This window comes from Onychomys torridus, chromosome 6 (assembly GCF_903995425.1).
Source record: "Onychomys torridus chromosome 6, mOncTor1.1, whole genome shotgun sequence".
In the NCBI taxonomy this organism is placed as follows: Eukaryota; Metazoa; Chordata; class Mammalia; order Rodentia; family Cricetidae; genus Onychomys; species Onychomys torridus.
This window is the reverse complement of record NC_050448.1, coordinates 17274522-17294639: the sequence shown is the minus strand read 5'-3', so window position 1 is coordinate 17294639 and position 20118 is coordinate 17274522. Positions and strand designations below refer to the sequence as shown.

Below are 20118 nucleotides of genomic sequence, written 5' to 3'. Positions count from 1 at the left end.
CTGTCACAGTGCCCATCAGTATTAACCAGTACAGCAGATCCTTCAGCAGCCAAAGGTGCGGTACTGTGAATGTCTGCCTGTATGGTAACATTGGTGTGGGCTCTGAGCACTAAAGGAGCCCACTCCCTATACCTGTGGCCCTACTTCATGTCCATTGTCAGTGAAGATGTTTGTGCCAGTCACCATGGGAACCACTGGGAACAGAAAAAGATGGAGACGAATCCTGGCCTCTGTAGAATTTATGTGACATATAAGGACATGTAATACAAACACAAACTTCAAAATTTAAGTGATCCAGTGAAGTGTGTTGGCATATACCTGTTAGCCAGCACTTTGGAGGAAGTGGCAGGAGGGTAGCCCGAGCTACAGTGTGAGTTCCAGGCCAGTCTGTGCTAGTGTGAAATCCTCAAAACAAAACAAATGAAGATGAATGAAGCAAAAATGCCATTTTCCCCTTTGCCTTTACAGTAAGATGCATGGCATCTATACCAGCCTGGTATAGATGGCCTGGAGAGCAGGGAGTGTGGTAGAGAGTGAGAAACAATGATGGATGTGAAGAAATGGTTGGAGAGACAGATGGAGACAGTGATTAATAGTTTTATCCTTCTTTGACCCTGAATTTTTCTTGCCTTTTTGCTTTACCTTGGAGTGAGGGACAGGAAGTGTTGGTTACATCTCAGTAGGTACAGACAGAGGCGTATGGAAGAGAAAGCATTTGAGTAGTATATATGTGAGTCTATATTTTGTAGATATGTAGGATTACATGCAGATAAGTGTAATTTACTTAACTGTTTAAAACATAACGTAGTTACTGTAAGAATATACATCAAGTCTAGAATGTCTAGTTTAAAATTTAGTGACCGTGGGACTGGAGAGATGTCTTAGAAGTTAAGAACAAACACTGTTCTTGAAGAGGACCAGAGTTTAGTTGCCAGAACCCGCATCAGGCGGCTTACAACTATGCAGTTGTAACTACAGTCCGCCTCTTCTGGCCACTACAGGTATATGTACACACAAGCACACACACACACACACATGCATGCACACATGCACACACAAAGTAAAAATAAAATCTTTTGAATTTCATAAATGCTCTAACAATGAATTTTGTTTTGTACTAGGATGACAGTGATGTGGAATGGAAGTTTGCTCGTTCAAAACTTTGGTTATCCTACTTTGATGATGGAAAAACATTACCTCCACCCTTCAGTCTGGTCCCCAGTCCAAAGTCGTTCGTTTATTTCGTCATGAGGATCGCTAACTTTTCCAAATGCAGGAGGAGAAGACTTCAGAAGGATCTGGAGTTGGGAATGGGTAACTCGAAGTCCAGGGTAGGTATTGAGAACTCCAAAACAAATGTTTTGAGTCTTTCTCCTTGTCTTTTAATGCTTGTTCATTAATTTCCGTGTGTGAACTTACAAGATATTGAAGGTAGCCGTCTATTCCATGGTCTCTCATAGACTAATACTATCTGCAGAGTATTTCAAATAGTCACTTAGTCTATGCCCTATTTGGAGTCAACTGCTCATGTAAACTTCCAAAATATAAACAAGCAAATGAAAAGCTTGTTAAACACAAAGAAGAAAGTTATTGTCGAAAAATACTTTGAATCTGTGTGCCCCATGCTTCCGACCGGTTACTCTGAAGTTAAGTAATTTTAACTTCGGGTCTTCGCCTTGGCATATGCATAGTTCGCTAGCTCTCTATTTAGAGAGACTGAGCAAAGTCATCTTTCCTGTAGTGAAATGCCATAGATAGGAGCCTGAGCATAGTCCCAAATAGCAATGAATGCCCTTTATAAAGAAGAATAAAAGCTTTTGGGTTGACTCACTGGAGTCACTTGGTAACCAGGAAGGTAAATCTCCTGGTGGCACTTCGTCACTATGAACTTAGTTTCCATATATAGAGTTGGGGTAGGAGACACAACATTATGGTGGATTTAAAATAACAGGGAAGGAAGCAGACGGGAACAAATGTGTGAGATTCAAACACTGTTTCTGTCTAAAATTGTGAAAATGGAGCCTGGCGTGGTGGTGCATGCCTGTAATCTCAGCACTTGGTAGAGTGAGGCAGGAGGATACCAAGTTTGAAGCCAGGTTGGGCCACATTGCGACTTTGTAAGAAAATGGTTTTCCGCCATCATAGTATAGAATCCCAGGGAAATGATAAAACACGGGCCTTCTTGAGAATGGTAGAGGCTTTTTATCTCTTTGAAGCTGGGGGAAAGACAAGATTGATACGATTTAATTCCTTATTTTTTTAGGGTAGACCTGTGTTTCGAAGATTTGTAATAACTCTAGAATCTTACTCCTACAGAAAGTGACCTTGTGCTCCCAGCATCAAAAAATAAGTTTAAAAGGAAAAGCAGCTATTTAAGGCTTTTTGTGTGACATGGATGTCACGGTTATTTAGTGTGACACGGATGTCACGGTTATTAGACCCTGAGGCAGTGACCAGCTGTCCATGCCTTATTCAAATACCATTTCACAAATACTGTGAGAAGCCATGGTGTGTAAGGAGGGGAAGCCTCTGAGTTGGACCAGGGTCTGAGCTCTGGCTCTTGAGACTCATCAGCAAGTCATGCAGATAAATCACCTCACCTAAAAGAGGAAAGCAACGGGGCTTCTGTGAGGATTAAGTGGGGTGTGCTCCGCTCCAGCTTGTCAACCCTCAGTGCCCATCCCTATCCGGTTCCACAGTGCTCTGCTGTGTGTAGACGTTGTGTAGCAGTGTGAAGTGGATTTCATTATCCCCATTCTATAGCTGGGACACCTGGCCAGTGCAGGGCATATGAGGTCGAGGCTTTCTAGCAGTCCATGCTTAGCCCTTTCTTAGCCTTTTTCAGTCACTGAGGAGTAGCTGGCTCCTGGTGTCCTGGGCGGCTCTGCCTGCTGTTAAGATTGACAGTGTTTTGATAAATGTTTTGTCGCGCCCGGCGGTGGTGGCGCACGCCTGTAATCCCAGCACTCGGGAGGCAGAGGCAGGCGGATATTTGTGAGTTCGAGGCCAGCCTGGTCTACCGAGCAAGATCCAGGAAAGGCACAAAGCTACACAGAGAAACCCTGTCTCAAAGAAAACAAAACAAAACAAAATAAAAACAAAAACAAAACAAACAAACAAAACAAAAAAAACCTGTTTTGTCGCTTTAGGGAAGTTCAGCTACTTAAGTCTTTATTTATTTTTTTTTTTTAAAGCCTTTCAAGCATGGGGCTTACAACGTTTTGTGTTTCAGAGAACATATTTTGAAGTTTTCTTTCTGTAGGCAGCAGAGTTTATGGACTTTGGACCTGAAACGGTCATAGTGTGGCTACCAAAAGCCAGGTGAGCAGAGAGCAAGCACTTAGACCTCTCTGAAGGCCCACATGGGGAGCTGGCCACAGGGTGCTCACACCTACCATGTTGCCCCATTGACAGGAGGAAGGAGCTTTTTATTCTCAGCTAGGAGAGCCTGCCTCGGCTTCTCTCTCTCTCTCTCTCTCTCTCTCTCTCTCTCTCTCTCTCTCTCTCTCTCTCTCTCTCTCTCTTTCCATAGCCTCCTAAATTGTCAAAGCTGGCTTTGAACTTGTGACCCTCCTACCTCACTCTCCTCAACATCTGGGGTTCCAGGCATGTGCCACTACACCCAGCTAAAGCTTTTCAATTACTCGTGGGCATAGACTTCCTTCATTAAATGAATTAAATAAAAAGTTGAAGAAATGCCAATTTTTTTGTTGTTGTTCTGTTCCAGAAGAACTTTAAGAAACATTTCCCTGCTGCGTCAGCTAAGCTCAGTTAGCAGGCAGATACTGACCCCCAGTGGCAGAGGGAAAAGTAACATCACCAAGCTCAGGTCCTAGCAAAAGGGTGAGCAAGAGAGAGGCCTTACCAGTCAGTCCTGTCACCTCTGCCCTGGATTGTCACACCTTCCTGAATTGTCACAGTGAGGCTCAGGAGAGAATATAATTGGGTGGGGGTCACTTTTGAATCATGTCTTATACATGGCAGCTTGCCTTTGAATGATAGTGAGTCCCTGCCTGTGTGAAGCATGGACAGTGTTAGGCTCTCTGCTTGCTTTCTGCTCTTACCTACTCAAAATTTGAGATAAGAGCAGGAGTGTATATGATAGATAGACAGACAGACAGATAGATGAGACAGAGAATAAAGCTCCTTTCTTGAACCCACTTCTCTCTAAAGCAAGATGCTCGGGAAGAGGTATTTAGGTGTTGATGTAGGGCTACAAAATGCTTGCAAGGCTACCCACGCTTCTGTTCGATGTAGGAGAGGAACTTGGGTTCAGCAGCCAGTCAGCCCCTTCAGAGGTATTGGGGTTCTGGATGGTAAAGGTTGTGTGTCCCTAGGAAAACTTATGCTAGGTAGTGGCCAACTTCTAACATGCATTCTTAATAAACAGCTCGGTTACACTGTGTCTGGCCAGTATTTTGATGAAGGTGGACACGTCTCTCACATGGATGTTTGCCTTTGGAAATATTTATTTCCCTCATAAAAGCCAACTCGAAAAAAAAAATGTTCCTCCAAAGTGCTGACTCCAGAAATGCCATCCAAGAGAATAAAATAGACTATGTTTCTTATTCCAAATGATTGTATTCTAATTTACTAGGTTAATTGTATTTTTTCCTAGTTAAACCTCTTCACTCAGTCTAACTCGAGAGTTTTTGAATCACACAGTTTTAACAGCATTCTCAATCAGCCAACACGCTATCAGGTAAGAACTCCTTAGCCATTCTCTATTGTGTGTGATTCCTTGTATGTCTCTGTATGTGTGGAGTAGCACATTCTTCATATATACTGTAAAGCCTTTCACAACAGAAAGAGTCAGATGTTAGGGACTTCAAAAATTAAGAGTTCAACCTCTTTGTTATTTTGCTTTTTTTTTTGCTAAAGAAGAGGCTTTTTGTTGTTTCTGTAGTTTTTATTTTCTTAAGATTGAAATTCTTTATTTCTCATTTTCTTAAGACTGAAGTTTGAACCCAGAGCCTTGCCCAAGTTACAGTCCTGGTCTTTTTATTATTTTATTTTATTTTATTTTATTTTGAGAGAGAGTCTCACTAAGGTTCCTGGCTTGACTTCCAACTCAGTTACCCAGGCTGGACATGAATTTTCAGTCCTCCTACCCCAGCCTCTCCAGGAGCTGGGAGCACAGGCCTGTACCACCAGGCTCAGCAAGAAGGATTGCTTTTGCATTGTTGACGACAAAGTGTTTCGATCGTTTTTAAAGTTACATTTATATATTTTATGTGAGAGCGTTTTGCCTATATATATGTCTGTATACCACGTGAATGCTTGATGCCCATGGAAGTTAGAAAAGGGCACTGGATCCCCTGGAATTAGAGTTACAGTTGGTTGTAAACCAACATGTGGGTACTGGGAATCAAACCTTGATCCTCTGCAAGAGCAGCAAGTGCTCTTAACCACTCAGCCATTGCTATAATTTCCAAAGAACGAATATTTGCATAAACCCTGCCCTGGAGAAAGGAGTGGAAGATGCAGAATATGAGAATAAGTGATGTTGTCAGTATTTTGCAAATGGCCACGAGGCTCAATTGTTTTGTCAGTACAACTTTAAAATACCTTTTGAGTGTTGATGTTATTCGAAGATTTGGACACTGTTGTCTAGGATAGAAGAGGTTATAGTTCTTTGTTTCATCTGGCTAGTCATTTTGATCCTCATGTCTTTAGATTCCAATATGTCTAAGGTGGGGAGAGGATCAAGGCATACAGTTTCCTTAGAAGAGGGAAACTTGGCAAACTGGACTGGCACAATGATTGTGCAAGCCTTTCTTTGTTTGACGACTTTACGGTCTGTTAGAATGTGGTACTTAGTTTATTTCATTTCCCCATCTTCTATTGATAGAAATAAAGCCAGGATTTTATATCAGCCTAACAGGAATAATCAAGTGCATTTACTGTGCATTATCATGAATGAACTTGGCCATATTATGTTTGATGATCTATGTGCCCTTCTTGATGACTTTTTGCTACTAATTAAGAGGAATTTTTAATAGTTAAAATACCTGCCTTTACCTGTAATATGTTTTTACCAGTGTGTGAATGCCTTGAATTGTTTTAGCTGTTATGTTCCCATCCTGGACGTTTTAATTTTGCTGTCAACTTTACAAGGCTTTTATGGCTTTGGGATTTAAAGACCAATTATGTAATGACCTTTAGACTCACATGCATTCTGCTCTTTCTCCTTTTATATGAATTAGTCAATCCATGTAGAATATACTTGAATGCAATGATGCATAAAGGTCTACCCTGATTTTTTCCAGATGATAATGTCCATCTATGTTCATTATGTTGAATATTGTTTTGTTTCCTATTAGCTTTTCATTTACTAAATTTCTATAGCAAATTGACTTATTCCTATGTGTTTTTATTATGTCCCATTGTTCTGTCTATGAATGCTATATGGCCATACATAGTTTAAAACAAAGTCAATCAAAAACATACGAATTTATAGCCTTCCTTACTTTGGGACTTTCATTTTGCAAAATTACCTGGCTATTCATTTTTTTCTTTGATGTTTGGAGTTTTAGTTAGCCTGTCTAGTTCACAAAGTCTCTGGCTGGTGTTTTTATGAAGACTGAGTTAATGTTTCAAGATATGTTTCTTTCTGATGTCCCTTTTTCCCTTTTTAGATTTGGGGGGGGGGGTTTGCATGGTTGGTTGGATGGATTGATTTTTCTGATGTTATATTAGTTTGGTTTATCTGACATAGGGTCTCCTGTAGCCCAGATTGTCTTCAAACTCAATAAGTAGAAGTTGGCCTTGAACTCCTGATTCTACTTCCTCTACCCACCAAATGCTGGGATTTACAGGTGTGTGCCATCATGCCCAGATTTATACAGGTCCTTGTGTCTCGTGTCATTATATTTATTATATTCAGTCTGAGAAAAAATTTCCAAAACTTCCAAATAGCAACTACTGAAAGGCTAAAAGAAGATAGAATTGTATTTCTTTCTCATGTTCAAAAGTTCAGGTCACCCAGCTCTTCTGGAATGGGACTGAAGATGTCTGAGACCCTTCTCTATCTATTGTTCTTGCTGTGACAAAGGACATGTACCACTGAGCCTGGCTTTGAACACAGCGAATTTTGAAGGGGAAAGTTTTATGCCTCCATACATTCTTTTCCCTGAGATATGCCTGTTTACTTTCTCTTTGTGAGGCTTTGTTAATAAGAGACTTTGTTTAGGCTGCTTCTAGAGACACTTGAACTCCAGATGAATTTTTGAAACAATCCATTTTCCATCATTTCCCCTTTGGGCAGTAAGTGCAAAATTCTAAGCATAGTTTCAGGAGACATGTAACTATCTTGAAGCATATTACATTAGAGAGTGTGAAAGTTTGGTTACCAAGCATTATTAAATAATACCAATAGTGTCTAACCAGATCCAAGCAGGAACTATGAGTCTACATGTGGTTATCTAATCTGAACAATGGTTTATGGGCTGAGTTTTGTGAACCATCATGGAGCTGGAAAAACAGAAGCTCATGAGTACTCTAGGATCCCTCATCTGGTAAATAAAGACTTCTATTCAAAATTCAGAAATTTTTTTTTTTTACTCCCAACACATCTGCCTCACCTTAATTCTTATTCATGTGTGTGTGTGTGTGTGTGTGTGTGTGTGTGTGTGTGTGTGTGTGTGTGTGTTGTATGTTCATGAGGGTATGCGTGTGTGCAAGTGTATATGCTTGTGAATGTGGAGACCAAAGGCTTGGTGCCAGGTGTTCCCCTCGGTCACTTTCCACCTTATCTCTCAGTTAACCCAAAACTTGAGGATTTGGCTGGATGACTGGCCGGTGAGATCCGGGGACCTACCAGTCTCTCCCTCCCCATCAATGGTTTTGTGATGGTGCTCTAACCCTCAGATCCTCATCTTTGATTTTGTTCGTTTTTAAGACAAGGACTCCCTGTGTGTCCCTGGCCATCCTGGAACTCACTCTGTAGACCAAGCTGGCTGTGAACCTAGGTCTGCTAGCCTCTGCCTCCTGAGTGCTGGGATTAAAGAAGTGTGCCACCACCACCCAGCCTAGGCCTTCATTCTTACACAGCAAGCACTTTACCAACTGAGTAATCTCCCCACCTTAATTTTTAAAAAGTTTCAGGCCAGGCATGGAAGTGCACATCTGTAATTTCAGTATTTATGAGGCTAAGGAAGGAGTATAATGGATTTGAGGCCAGCCTGGGCTACATAACCAAGACCTTATCTCAAAAAAACCCAACAAAACAAAAGTTTTATTTCATTTTTTTTGGCAAGATGTTTCTAAGGAAAATCATTTCACAGAAGACTGTTTTAAATCCAGAGTTATCCTCACTTTCTTTGACAACCAAAGTGCTCACAGCACCATGGAAGATGCTTATTTACTTTATTGTGACCACATCTATGCCACTACGCCTTGCTTTAATAAACGTTAGTGTTTTGACATAGCCTTCTGGCTTTCGGCAGTCATTGATACCACTCCAGCACTCCTGCTCTGCTAAGTGGTCTCCTTCCCTACACAGAGAGCTTCTGCTTCTTCTTAGGTCTCATGTGTGCTTTTCTCATACCTACTTTTGTATATTTACCACTTACATAAATAAATCCATGGCATTATATATAAGCTTTCTGGGGGTTGTTTATTTGCTTGGATTGGTTTGTAAATATGTGTTATTATTTTTAAATTATGTAGGGGATGGTATGTGTGCAACAAGTACAGTGCCCATGCAGACTAGAAAAAGGCATCAGATCCCCTGGAGCTAGAGTTACAGGTGGTTGTGAATCACCCAGCATGGGTGTGGGGAATGGAACTTGGGTCCCCTGGAAGAGCAGTTCACACTCTTGACTGTTGAGCTGTCTCTCCAGCCTCTTGCTTGTGCATTTCCTAAGTATGTAAATAACATAGTAAAAATTGTTACAGACACTTCATTTTGCTGCCAACAGTTTTCCATATTGCTACATGGATATCTCACTTTTAACTGTTGTGTATTATTCCACTGTGCCAACAAACCATCTTGTTCACTTTTTTCAAAGAATATTATTTAGTTCATTTTCTATGTTTGACTGTTCTAAATAGTGCTATAATGACTCTCTTAGGATGTGTCTCTTTTCACATTATAAGATTTTTTTCTAATTATGTTTTTAAGATTGTATTTCTATTTTCAGCAGTAGATACACATAAGAATTTCTTAGCTTCCCCACAAGCACTTGAACTCAGAATTTAAAAAAGAAAAGAAAAAGAATATCAACTACAAAACAACTGGCCTATACACTCCAAAAATGAAAGACCAAAGAAAGCCAGGCTGTAACCTAAACACCCAGGAGGCTAAGGCAAGAAGATTGCCGTGAGGGGCTAGCGAGATGGCTCATTAGTACCTGGAAGGCGGCTCATAATCACCTATAGTTCCAGATCCAGGAAATCTGAGTCCCTCTTCTGGCTACTGGCATGCTCATACCCCCACGCAGGAACACACAGATTTACATAATTAAAAATAAAAGTGTTTTTTTTTTCCTTAAGAAGAATCCATGAATGTGAGAACAACCTGGGCGACACATGACACTGTCTTAGGGGTCAGCCCTGGGTTGGGGAAATGGTTCACTGGGTAAAGCACTTGCCACACAGTCATGAAAACTTGAGTTTGGATCCCAGAACACGTGTAAAACTGAACACAGCGGGCTTGCATGTCTGTAATCCCAGTAGACCTCCAGTGAGGGGAGCCCCCGGAAGTCCAGGCCAGCTGCCCTGGTGTGTACAGTGGCAAACAAAAACCCTCACTCAAGGCAGAAGACAAGGGCCATGCCTCTGGCTTCCACACACATGCTGTCCCATGGGCATGCAGCTGCCTTCCTACAAACATGCACACATCACACACACACACACACACACACACACACACACACACACACACACATTAATTAGTTCATTAATTCGTAAACAAATAAATGATGCATGGTGTCCAAAAAGAACATTGGGTCTATACAAATTTAAATCTAGGTTCTGCATATGAGAGAAATATTTCACTTACCATAATAATCTCCAGTTCTGTTCTTTTTTCCTGTAAAAGTTATGATTTCATTCTTCTTTAGAACAGAACAAAATTCCATCTGTATATATACATTTCTTTATCCATTCATCTGTTGGTGGACATTTAGGCTGGATTCGTTCCCTGTCGATAATGAAGTGCGGCAATAAACTAGAATGTGTGGGAATCTCTGCTGTGTTGACTTGGGGCCCTTACATACATACTCAAGAATGGTAGAGCTGAATCTTATGGCAGTCCTCTTAGATTCTCGGCGACCTTCCACCCTGATTTCCATAGTGAGATTAGATGTTTGTCAGACCATCGGAGCACAGGTTAGTTCATATTTGTCCCCGCCTATGTTTTAGGCCTTTTTTTTTTTCCTCTGACTTAATCACCTGGAATAAGCCTGCAAGTCCATAGGACTGCACATTTAGTAGAGAGTAGGTCATTCGGCTCCTTCTCTCAGAGACAAGCATAGTTTAAATAAGCTTTCCAGGAAGCATTCCCTCCTTTTCACAAGGAACAGTTAGAGAATGAAGGAGTTACAGGACTCAGGAGTTCTTGTTTCTCAGGCCTTTCCCTTGTGGGTCTGTAAAGAGTGGGAGGTAAATTCAGTACTGATCTGAAGCTCAGACAGCCCCGTGGGAGTGGTGTGGACCCAGATGCTGGTGAAAACTTGTCCCTAGACTGTAAGGTGACTGGTGTGCCCTGTAACCAGTTTGGAACATATCATTAATCCAGGAACAATAGGGGGAAAAAAATCTCATTTCATTTAAGATTATATCTCACAAATATCTTTTAGAGTATTGGTTCTCAAACTTCCTAATGCTGAGACCCTTTAATACAGTTCCTCATGTTGTGGTGACCCCAACCATAAAATTATTTTGTTGCTACTTCATAACTGTAATTTTGCTACTGTTATGAATCGTAATGTAAATATCTAATATGCAACCTACAAGTTGAGAACTGCTATCTTAGAGTGTCAAGAATGTTTTCCTAAAGGTTTTAATTCGTACATTTATGGCTTCAATTCACTCGCCCCATTTGTAAATCCTGTGTGAGGCAAGGATCAGCTTCTTGTCTTTCCTATAGGATAGTCCATGACTCAGCACAATTTGTTAATTATTTTTCTCCCATCTCTTTAAAAAATATTTATTGTTTAATTTATTAGTACTATTATTAATCATCATTTTATTTTATGTGTATGAGTGTTTTGCGTGCATTTGTATCTGTACGCCATATGCATGCCTGATGCCTATAGAGTTCAGAAAAGTCACCAAGTGCCCTGGAATTAGTGTTACAGACAGTTGAGCCACCATGTGGATCCTGGGAATTGAACTTGGGTCCTCTGCAAGAGCAGCTAGTGCTCTTGATTATTGAGCCATCTCTCCATGCCAGTTAGTTAGTTAGTTAGTTAGTTAGTTAGTTAATGTGTGTGTGTGTGTGTGTGTGTGTGTGTGTGTGTGTTCTACAGTACAAAATTGGCTCTTAATAAATAGTTGGTGAATGAATCATTGAGCTTAACATCTGTCTTTCTTGGTCTGGTTTCCTTTGAGTGGAGAGCCAGACTTTCTCAGAGGCTTCGATGAAAGGACAAAGGGAACACTAGTTCTATGTCCTTGCCTGGAGGCACAGTTGGCAAGGTTGGGGCTGGGACTAGGGTCAGGTCTCAAAGGAGTTAAGGTCTCAGCTCCTGGGAACGCAGCTTTTCCCTCTGAAGGCCTGTGGTCATAAGGCACAGTGTCTGTGTTCTCTTTGACAAAATTGTTTGATTTAGCATTCTGCTGACCTTGGGCCATTCTCTTCTAGTAAATAGTATATAAGATGATATACTTCTTAATAGACTTGTTTGACATAAACGCTTAGAATATGTAAGACCTCCTGGTCCCAGCTGTCTGTCTTCTGTATTTCCTCATCCCCAGTCCTCCAGCCTTGCAGTTTGGGATGCAGATTCCTGCAGGTTTGGGTTGGATTGGGGACACAGGCTTTTGAATAGCATGGGATCTCTGCTGTCACGGAGCTGTCTTTTTTTTCTATGACACTGGCATTTCAGATTGCCCTGAACCCCCTTTTAAGCACCTTAACATCTCACAGATCACTTAGCTTCAAATGTTTTACTGCCTTAAAACTTGGGTGTTTTTTTCCATTCTTGCTATGATTACCTTTTAGCTCAGGCTCTCCTACCTCTTTCCTGAATTCTCTTTTAAATGTGATATTTGTTTATGTACACAAGAATATGTACAAAACATACTGAATTATGAAGCAGAGCATGAATGTACAAAGTCCACCCACCTGAGTGACAGCCGGGTTGATTGTTGCCTCCAGTCGGCACTTCCCTTATTGTACATCTCTGCCAGCACGTAAGAGACAGTTGCATTCCTCAAGATTGGATTCCTAATCCTCTTGATTTTCTTTTCAGATGTAGGTTTATCACATGTAGGAGTATTCCAGGAATACATATAACCTAGATTTGCTGGGTTCTGAGCTCTATGAGATAGCTATTTACCTTGTTATGTCCTTTGCAACTGGACATTTTCATACATCACCGTGCCTCTTTTCCTGTTTGTTGTTTTGTTTTGAGACATGGTCTCACTATGCAGCCCTGGCTGTACTAGAACTCACTATGTAGACTCACAACTGTGCATAGATACTGGAATTAAAGGCAGGTGCCATTATGCCCGGCTTCAGCATCATGCTTCTGAAATTCATCCCGTGTGTGGCTGTGGTTCATGAATAACATGAAGGAACATGGATATCACACTGGATGAGACTCTGTTCTTCTTGCTTCCTGATGCTTGATGAGATGGTTTGGTCTTGCTGTTTAGGACAGCATTGCTTCTAACTCTGTTGGCATGTCTCTTGGCCACATATGCAGTGAACTTTCTGTCACTCTTGGACTTTGGAAGACAACACCAAATTGATTCCAAAGTGTCTTGTCCATTTGCTCTCAAGCCAGGAAAACATAACAGTCTCCATGGTTTCTCTAGCAGTTGTTATTATCAAATGTATGTCTTGTTCATTTTCTTAAATGTCAACCTGCATCTCCCCTTTGTTATAATATGTACATCCTCAGGAATAGACTGTAAATGTGTTCTATAAGTTTGTTACCATTTATGACTCCATTTCTGTGAAATACCTACGTGTCTTTTTCCTGTTTAAAAATGCTAATTATTTGAATTTTTGTTTGTTAGAGTTATTTATTTAATTCTAAGTTTCTTCTCAATTATAGCAATTACTAATATTTTCTCCCAATTGGTAGCCTCCTTTTCTGCTTTTTAAGACTAGTATCTGTGTAAGTTCTTAAATCATAATGAAGTTCAACTTATCATTTTTCTATATTGTGATTAGAATTTTTACCTTGTTTTAAAAAAAAATATAATCTGAGCCTGGCAGTGGTGGCACATGCCTTTAACCCCAGCACTTGGGAGACAGAGGCAGGTCAATCTTTGTGAGTTCGAGGCCAGCCTGGTCTACAGAGTGAATTCCAGAACATCCAGGGCTACACAGAGAAACCCTGTCTCAAAAAAGTAAAACCAAAACCAAAAAAATTATAATATGAAATAATGATATTTTTTCTAAAGGATTAAAAAGCTTCATCTTTCACATGTAAAGTCAACTGGAATTAATTTTTTATACATGGTATGAGATTGGCATCCACATTACATTTTTTCTTATGAATAAACAATTATTCTGTAAGAACATTTGTTTTGGGTTGGAAAAATAGTCACAATATGTGTTGCTATGAGGACAAACATGCAATGCAACAAAATCTATGAAATCCAGAAAACACTAAATATAACAACAATAATTATACATATATATATATATTTATAATACATTCACATTTAAAGGAAAGATACTAGAATGACCTGCCCCCAAATAACAACAGCAACTATCATCTTTGGATGATGGGTTATCAGTGATTTTGTTCATTCCTTTTGTTGTTCTCTCTATTTTCCAGATGTTCTGCCTTGACCTTATATTCACTTTTTTTTTTCAAATAGAGAGAAATAATGTTGTGTCTATGGTGATAGAAAAGCACCTTAAAGAGAAACCATCCATTGAAAGATAACCATTCATATCTTCCAACCCAACTTTTCAAAATAGCTTTTTCCTTTCTGAGATTAAAAAAGAAAGAGCATGTATGCAGGCTATGTAGTAAGTTCCAGCAGAAAGTAAAAGAGAACTAGATTCTGCACCTTGGGTGATCCTTTGTGAATAGTCATAGAAAGTCCTGCCTGCTGTGTGTTTGTTCCACAGGCCTGTAAGGCTCTCTGCAGAGTAGGCTGAACGTCCTCATGTGTATCGTTGCTGATTTAATCGTTTCTTTTTGCCTAACAGCAGATCATGAAAAGACTCATAAAACGGTATGTTTTGAAAGCACAGGCAGACAAGGAAAACGATGAAGTGAACGAAGGTAAGCGTCTCTAGTTGAGAACCACCTTCTTCCTAGCTCACTTCAGGAACATGGGGAGCTGAGGCAGGACTATCGGCGCAAGTTCAAGGCTTCCTTGGGCTACATAGTGAGTACTAGGCCAACCAGAACTGCATAGCAAAACACTGTCTCTAGGGGGGCTGGAGAGATGGCTCAGCAGTTAAAAACACTGGCTGCTCTTCCAGAGGACCAGGGTTCAATTCCCAGCACCCACATGGCAGCTCACAACTGTCTGTAACTCCAGTTCCAGAGGATCCAACCTCCTCACACAGAGATACATACAGGCAAAACATCAATAAAATAATAATACAAATTTTAAAAAACATTGTCTCGCCAGGCGGTGGTGGCGCACGCCTTTAATCCCAGCACTTGGGAGGCAGAGCCAGGCAGATCTCTGTGAGTTTGAGGCCAGCCTGGTCTACCAAGTGAGTTCCAGGAAAGGCGAAAAGCTACACAGGGAAACCCTGTCTTGAAAAACAAAAACAAAAACAAAAACAAAAACAAAAACCCAAAAAAAAACCAACACTGTCTCAAGGAAAGGTTTTTAAGCCCCAAACTATAAATAAGTAAAGATTGGAGGTTAGCACCACAGCACAGATCTAGAGTTTCTAGAAAGAAATAAACCTGGGGCTGGAGAGGTAGCTCAGAAGTTAAGAGAAAGTTGCTACTCTTACAGAGGACTTGAGTTTGATTCATGTTGGGCAACTCACAACTGCCTGTAACTCCAGCTCCAGGGACTCCAATGTCTCTGACCTCTATAGGCACCTGTACTCATTTGAGACACCTACACACACACACACACACACACACACACACACACACACCCCGATATAATTAACAATAAATGGAAGCTCCTTTTCAACCGAGATCAATTGCCACTAGATCTGTCTGTTCTGGTAAGAGAAAGGCTAACTTAGCAAAAGCTGTTGATGAATGGGCTTTGAAGCCATTTCCTGGTGAACAAAATGAGTTCCTTTCAAATCTGAGTCAAACCAGTGAAATATGTTCATAGAAAAAAATTGTATTAATATATAATGAAGGACTAGGCAAAAAAAATCCTGTTATGTTGGCTCAAGAAGGTGTATTAGAATGGAGTTAGAATGTGGAAACAGGAATCTTAACAGTTGTCCCACAACCTCCTTTGGAATACAGTGCTAGCTAGCTCCTGTACACGGGAGGAGTCATGTGACTGTAATAGTGCCCAAATGATCAGCACTTGAATCCTTGCCCCAAAGAGAGAAGTTGGTGAGAATCAAGTTTGAAGAAAGTTCTTCTTCTTCTTCTCCTCCTCCTTCTCCTTCTCCTTCTTCTTCTTCTTCTTCTTCTTCTTTTTATTTTTATTTTTTTAACTTTACGTGCATTGTTGTGAGGGTGTCGGGTCCCCTGGAACTGGAGTTACAGACAGTTGTGGGCTGCCATATGGGTGCTGGGAATTGAACTTCTGTCCTCTGGAAGAGCAGCCAGTGCTCTTAGCTGCTGAGCCATCTCTCCAGCCCCTTGAAAGTTCTTAGTAAGAAATTTGACTACATAGCATGTAGGCATATTATTAGATGAGGTAATTCTTTTTTTTATCTAGGAGGCCAAAGCCCAAGGCTGTATTCAGTGGATTCACAATCAAAGAAAGAGGAACTAGGGATGAAGGGGCTCACTGTGGGAGAACCTTCACTCAGGCCACTAGACTTGTTTCAAACCAGACCATGTTATTCCTCTATTTTCCCATATGCCACAGGAAGCACCTTTTGATATTTATTTATTTATTTATTTATTTATTTATTTATTTATTGACACAAAATGAATCCACAAATGGCTGGTGTATACTCTTGAATAAGAGTTAAGACTTCTGCTGGGCAGTGGTGGCTCACACCTTTAATGCCAGCACTTGGGAGGAAAAACCAGGCAGATCTCTGTGAGTTCAAGGCCAGCAGCAAGATCCAGGACAGGCACCAAAACTACACAGAGAAACCCTGTCTCAAAAAAGAGAAGAAAAAAAAAGAGAGAGAGTTTAGACTTCCTTAAAATGAAAAGATTTTCATGGTGTCTTTAGTGTTTTTTGTGATGCTAAGGATTGAATCCAGGGCTCCATACATGCCAAGGACATGTTCTACTGTTAAGTTACAGTCCATTTGATTTCTTTATATAATAAAAGAACATACATGCTGGAGCATGGTAATACATGCCTGTCATCCCAGCACTCAGGTGGTGGAAGCAAGAGTATCAGGAGTTCAAGGCCAGCCTAGCTACATCATGAGGTTGAGGCTTGGGTTACATGAGACCTTGTTTTCTATGACTATAATTATGAATTATACAAATTGTACTTTAAAAGCATCATAAAACTATCCTGATGAGATGTCATCCTACATTGTACCTGATAAGTATATATAATCACTATTCGTCAGTTAAAAATAAAGATTATTAATAAAGGGAAATATCCTCAAAGATATATTTTCATGCTATTCTATTATTTTTAAAAAGGTGAAGTCTGAGCCGGGCGGTGGTGGTGCACGCCTTTAATCCCAGTACTTGGGAGGCAGAGCCAGGCGGATCTCTGTGAGTTCGAGGCCAGCCTGGGCTACCAAGTGAGTTCCAGGAAAGGCACAAAGCTACACAGAGAAACCCTGTCTCGAAAAAAAAAAAAAAAAAAAAAAAAAGCTGAAGTCTGAGTTCCACTGATTTTCAGAATGGATTCTTAGGATCTAGGTAATGTTCTGCCTCTAAATTTACTTCTAATGTCAAAGGCTCCCTACATCACAGTTAAAGAACTCCCAGAATGGTCCTGATTTCCATCACAATCCATGTATGCTCAGAGTGCTGCCGCACTGAATTCTGGGAGCAGCTGGGTTTTAACCTCTAAGTCCGGGACAGAGGGGAGTCTGTGTGCTGCCATGGTGCATCTCCGCGGGCTTCCTGTGCTCCCAACACCCTGGCCTCTGTACCAGACAAGCCCAGCCGTGTGTTCATGCCACTACCTCATAAGCAGCTCCCTTCGTAGCCTTCCTTTCTCTTCATCAAATTTGACCTCAATTTTACTTTTATGTATTTGCACATTAATTCAATTCATTTTTAGTAGAGCAATGGAAGATAACAGATGTAGTTGAGTCAACCCTCCCTCAGAATGGAACAAAAAGACTCCTTGTGTCTAGCAAGGGAATGGTGTGATTGTTTGCGGGAGGAGTTGTTTGTTTGTTTGTTTGTTTGTTTGTTTTTGGAGATAGGGTCTCTGAGTAGAACTTGCTATGTAGATCAGGCTGGTCTCAAACTCTGCCTCCCAAATGTTGAGATTAAAGGCATGTACCATCATGCACTTCAAAAGTGTGATTTTACAGTTTCATCCTATGAGAATGCATCTTAATTGTTTGCTTTAATATTGTTAGCAATGTTGTAGTTGGCTAACCCTGTGCTAAGAAAGGCTGGGCTATAACCCAGTGGCAGGGTACTTACCTGACCTGCATAGGAGTGTGGGTTTGATCTTACACAACAAAAGGCGTTGCTTGAAGCTGAATTTTACTATTACAGACACAGAATATCTTTAGAGCTTTTTCAAAGGTCGGTATGTCTTTAAAGGCTGGCTTTTCTTTTTCTTTCTTTCTTTCTCTCTCTCTTTTCCTTCCTTCCTTCCTTCCTTCCTTCCTTCCTTCCTTCCTTCCTTCCTTCCTTCCTTCCTTCTTTCTTTGGGTTTTGGGGTTTTTGTTTTGTTTTGTTTTTTCAAGACAGGGTTTCTCTGTTTAGCCCTGGCTGTCTGGAACTTGCTCTGTACACCAGGCTAGCCTCAAACTCCCAGCACACTGGAGGCAGAGGCAGGCCTGAGTGCTAGGACTAAAGGTGTGCACCACCACCACCACCCAACTAAAGCTGGTTTTCTTGAATACCTTAAAGGAGAATTTGAAATATCTACCTTGGAGACTTTGTGAACCAAATGTATTCAGACTGAGTGAATTTCACTTTGTCTTTTTTGTCTAAATGTGAAGAACAAATCACCATTTACACATATTTTTTAATACAAATACTCTAGGTGAATTGAAAGAAATCAAGCAGGATATCTCCAGCCTTCGTTATGAACTTTTGGAAGACAAGAGCCAAGCAACAGAAGAATTAGCCATCTTGATTCATAAACTCAGTGAGAAACTGAACCCCAGTGTGCTGAGATGTGAATGAGGCAGCAACCTACAGTCAAGCTTTGACTATAGCACAAATGTGGGCAATAATATTCCTAAGTATGAAATACTTGAAAAACTATGGTGTAAAGCTCTAGTGTTAACTATGTTTATCATGCAAAATTAAGCTAGGTGGTAATGATTTCCATTACATGAAAATGATTTCAGCAACTGACCTCAACATTACAGGCAGTGACATGCTATTGCAATTAGAAGCCCAGTATTTAGGTCACTGACATTTTTGTCATTGTTGTCTTTACATTACCTGGTGGCTTCTAAGAGATTGTAAGCTCCTTGGGGGACAGGGACCACATCAATCTCATCTTTATGTTTCCAACATTTAGTGCAGTGCCTGGGACATAGTAGGTGCTTGGTAAATGTTGAAACCAACTGACCTAAACAGCCAATAGCATCCAAGAACAGACAAAAGACCATTGCTATGTAGCATACCCTCTCATCCAAATGCTGAAGCGATTTTTTTAAAATAGAATTTTACAACCAGCTATGACTTGTTGAGATTTTTCTTAGACTTTTAGGCATCACTGACAATCCTAAGACCTTTGAAACTCAAGTGAGGAATTTAACAGTGAAATGAGCTAATTGAAAATATAGTTATACTACATATTTAAGTTTCATAAGATTGTTAAAAAAATCATTAAAGATTTTTCTAAAATATACGCTTGTGTCCTTTCTCTTTGTATTTGTGATTTGATGATGTGAACTTAATCAATAAAGATTTTTTTTTTAAGTTGGGGTTATTGTAGGCTATATTTTGTTGTAATTTCTAATGTGTACCTCTGATATTTTAATAAGGTCAGCTGACTCCTGGTCTTGTCTTTTGCTCCTTTCTGGGTTTTGGATCCATGGGGAGTGTCTCAGCCACTGTTCTATTGCTGTGAAGAGACACCATGACCAAGGCAGCCCTTATGAAAGAAACCATTTAACTGGGGGCTCTCTTACAGTTTCAGAGGCTTAGTCCACTATCATCATAGTGGGGAGCCTGGTAATATACAGGCAGACATGGTGCTGGAGAAGTAGCTGAGAGTTCAACGCGCCTGGTCCACAGGCAGCAGGGAAGGACTCTGAGCCCGTGTGGGCTTTTTGAAACCCCAAAGCCCACACCTATTTGCACACTTCCTCCAATAAGGCCACACCTCCTAATCCTTTCAAATAGTACCACTCCCTGGTGACTACACATATATGAGCCTGTGGGGGCCGTTCCTATTCAAGCAACCATAGGAGTAAAAAGAATGATGCTGTCTGTGAAGGCAGGGCCATCCATTCCGAAGAATTTTAATCTTTTCTGCAAACTAGCCAGCGAGGTGTCTTCCTGGGTCTTTATTACATACCAAAGCTGAACTGATCATATGCACAATGTCTGTGATTTCCATAAAGGGACAAGAGCCAGGATAGACTATTAAACCTTTGTATCCTCCATGTTTGAATCTCCCATGCAGTTAGGTTTAGCATCTTGTATGTCTTCAGAGCATTCCTGTCAGATCTCACTGGGACATAAATTGTGATCACATGAC

The 20118-nt window shown here is 40.6% G+C and overlaps 1 protein-coding gene across 4 annotated transcripts in view; it reads left to right on the top strand.

Annotated features, from left to right (window-relative positions):
* Trpc3 (transient receptor potential cation channel subfamily C member 3) overlaps positions 1–19338 on the top strand; it is a 66842-nt gene extending 47504 nt beyond the window's left edge. The window contains exons 9-12 of one of the 4 annotated variants that reach the window (XM_036190426.1): positions 1122–1331; positions 4619–4702; positions 14342–14417; positions 18445–19338. In XM_036190426.1, coding sequence (XP_036046319.1) covers positions 1122–1331; positions 4619–4702; positions 14342–14417; positions 18445–18587 — 513 coding nt within the window. In that variant the 3' untranslated portion in view covers positions 18588–19338. Of the gene's footprint in view, positions 1–1121; positions 1332–4618; positions 4703–14341; positions 14418–18444 lie in introns of those variants that run through there. The other 3 variants (XM_036190429.1, XM_036190428.1, XM_036190427.1) reach the window with 3 other exon arrangements.
* Positions 19339–20118: the final 780 nt, after the last annotated feature.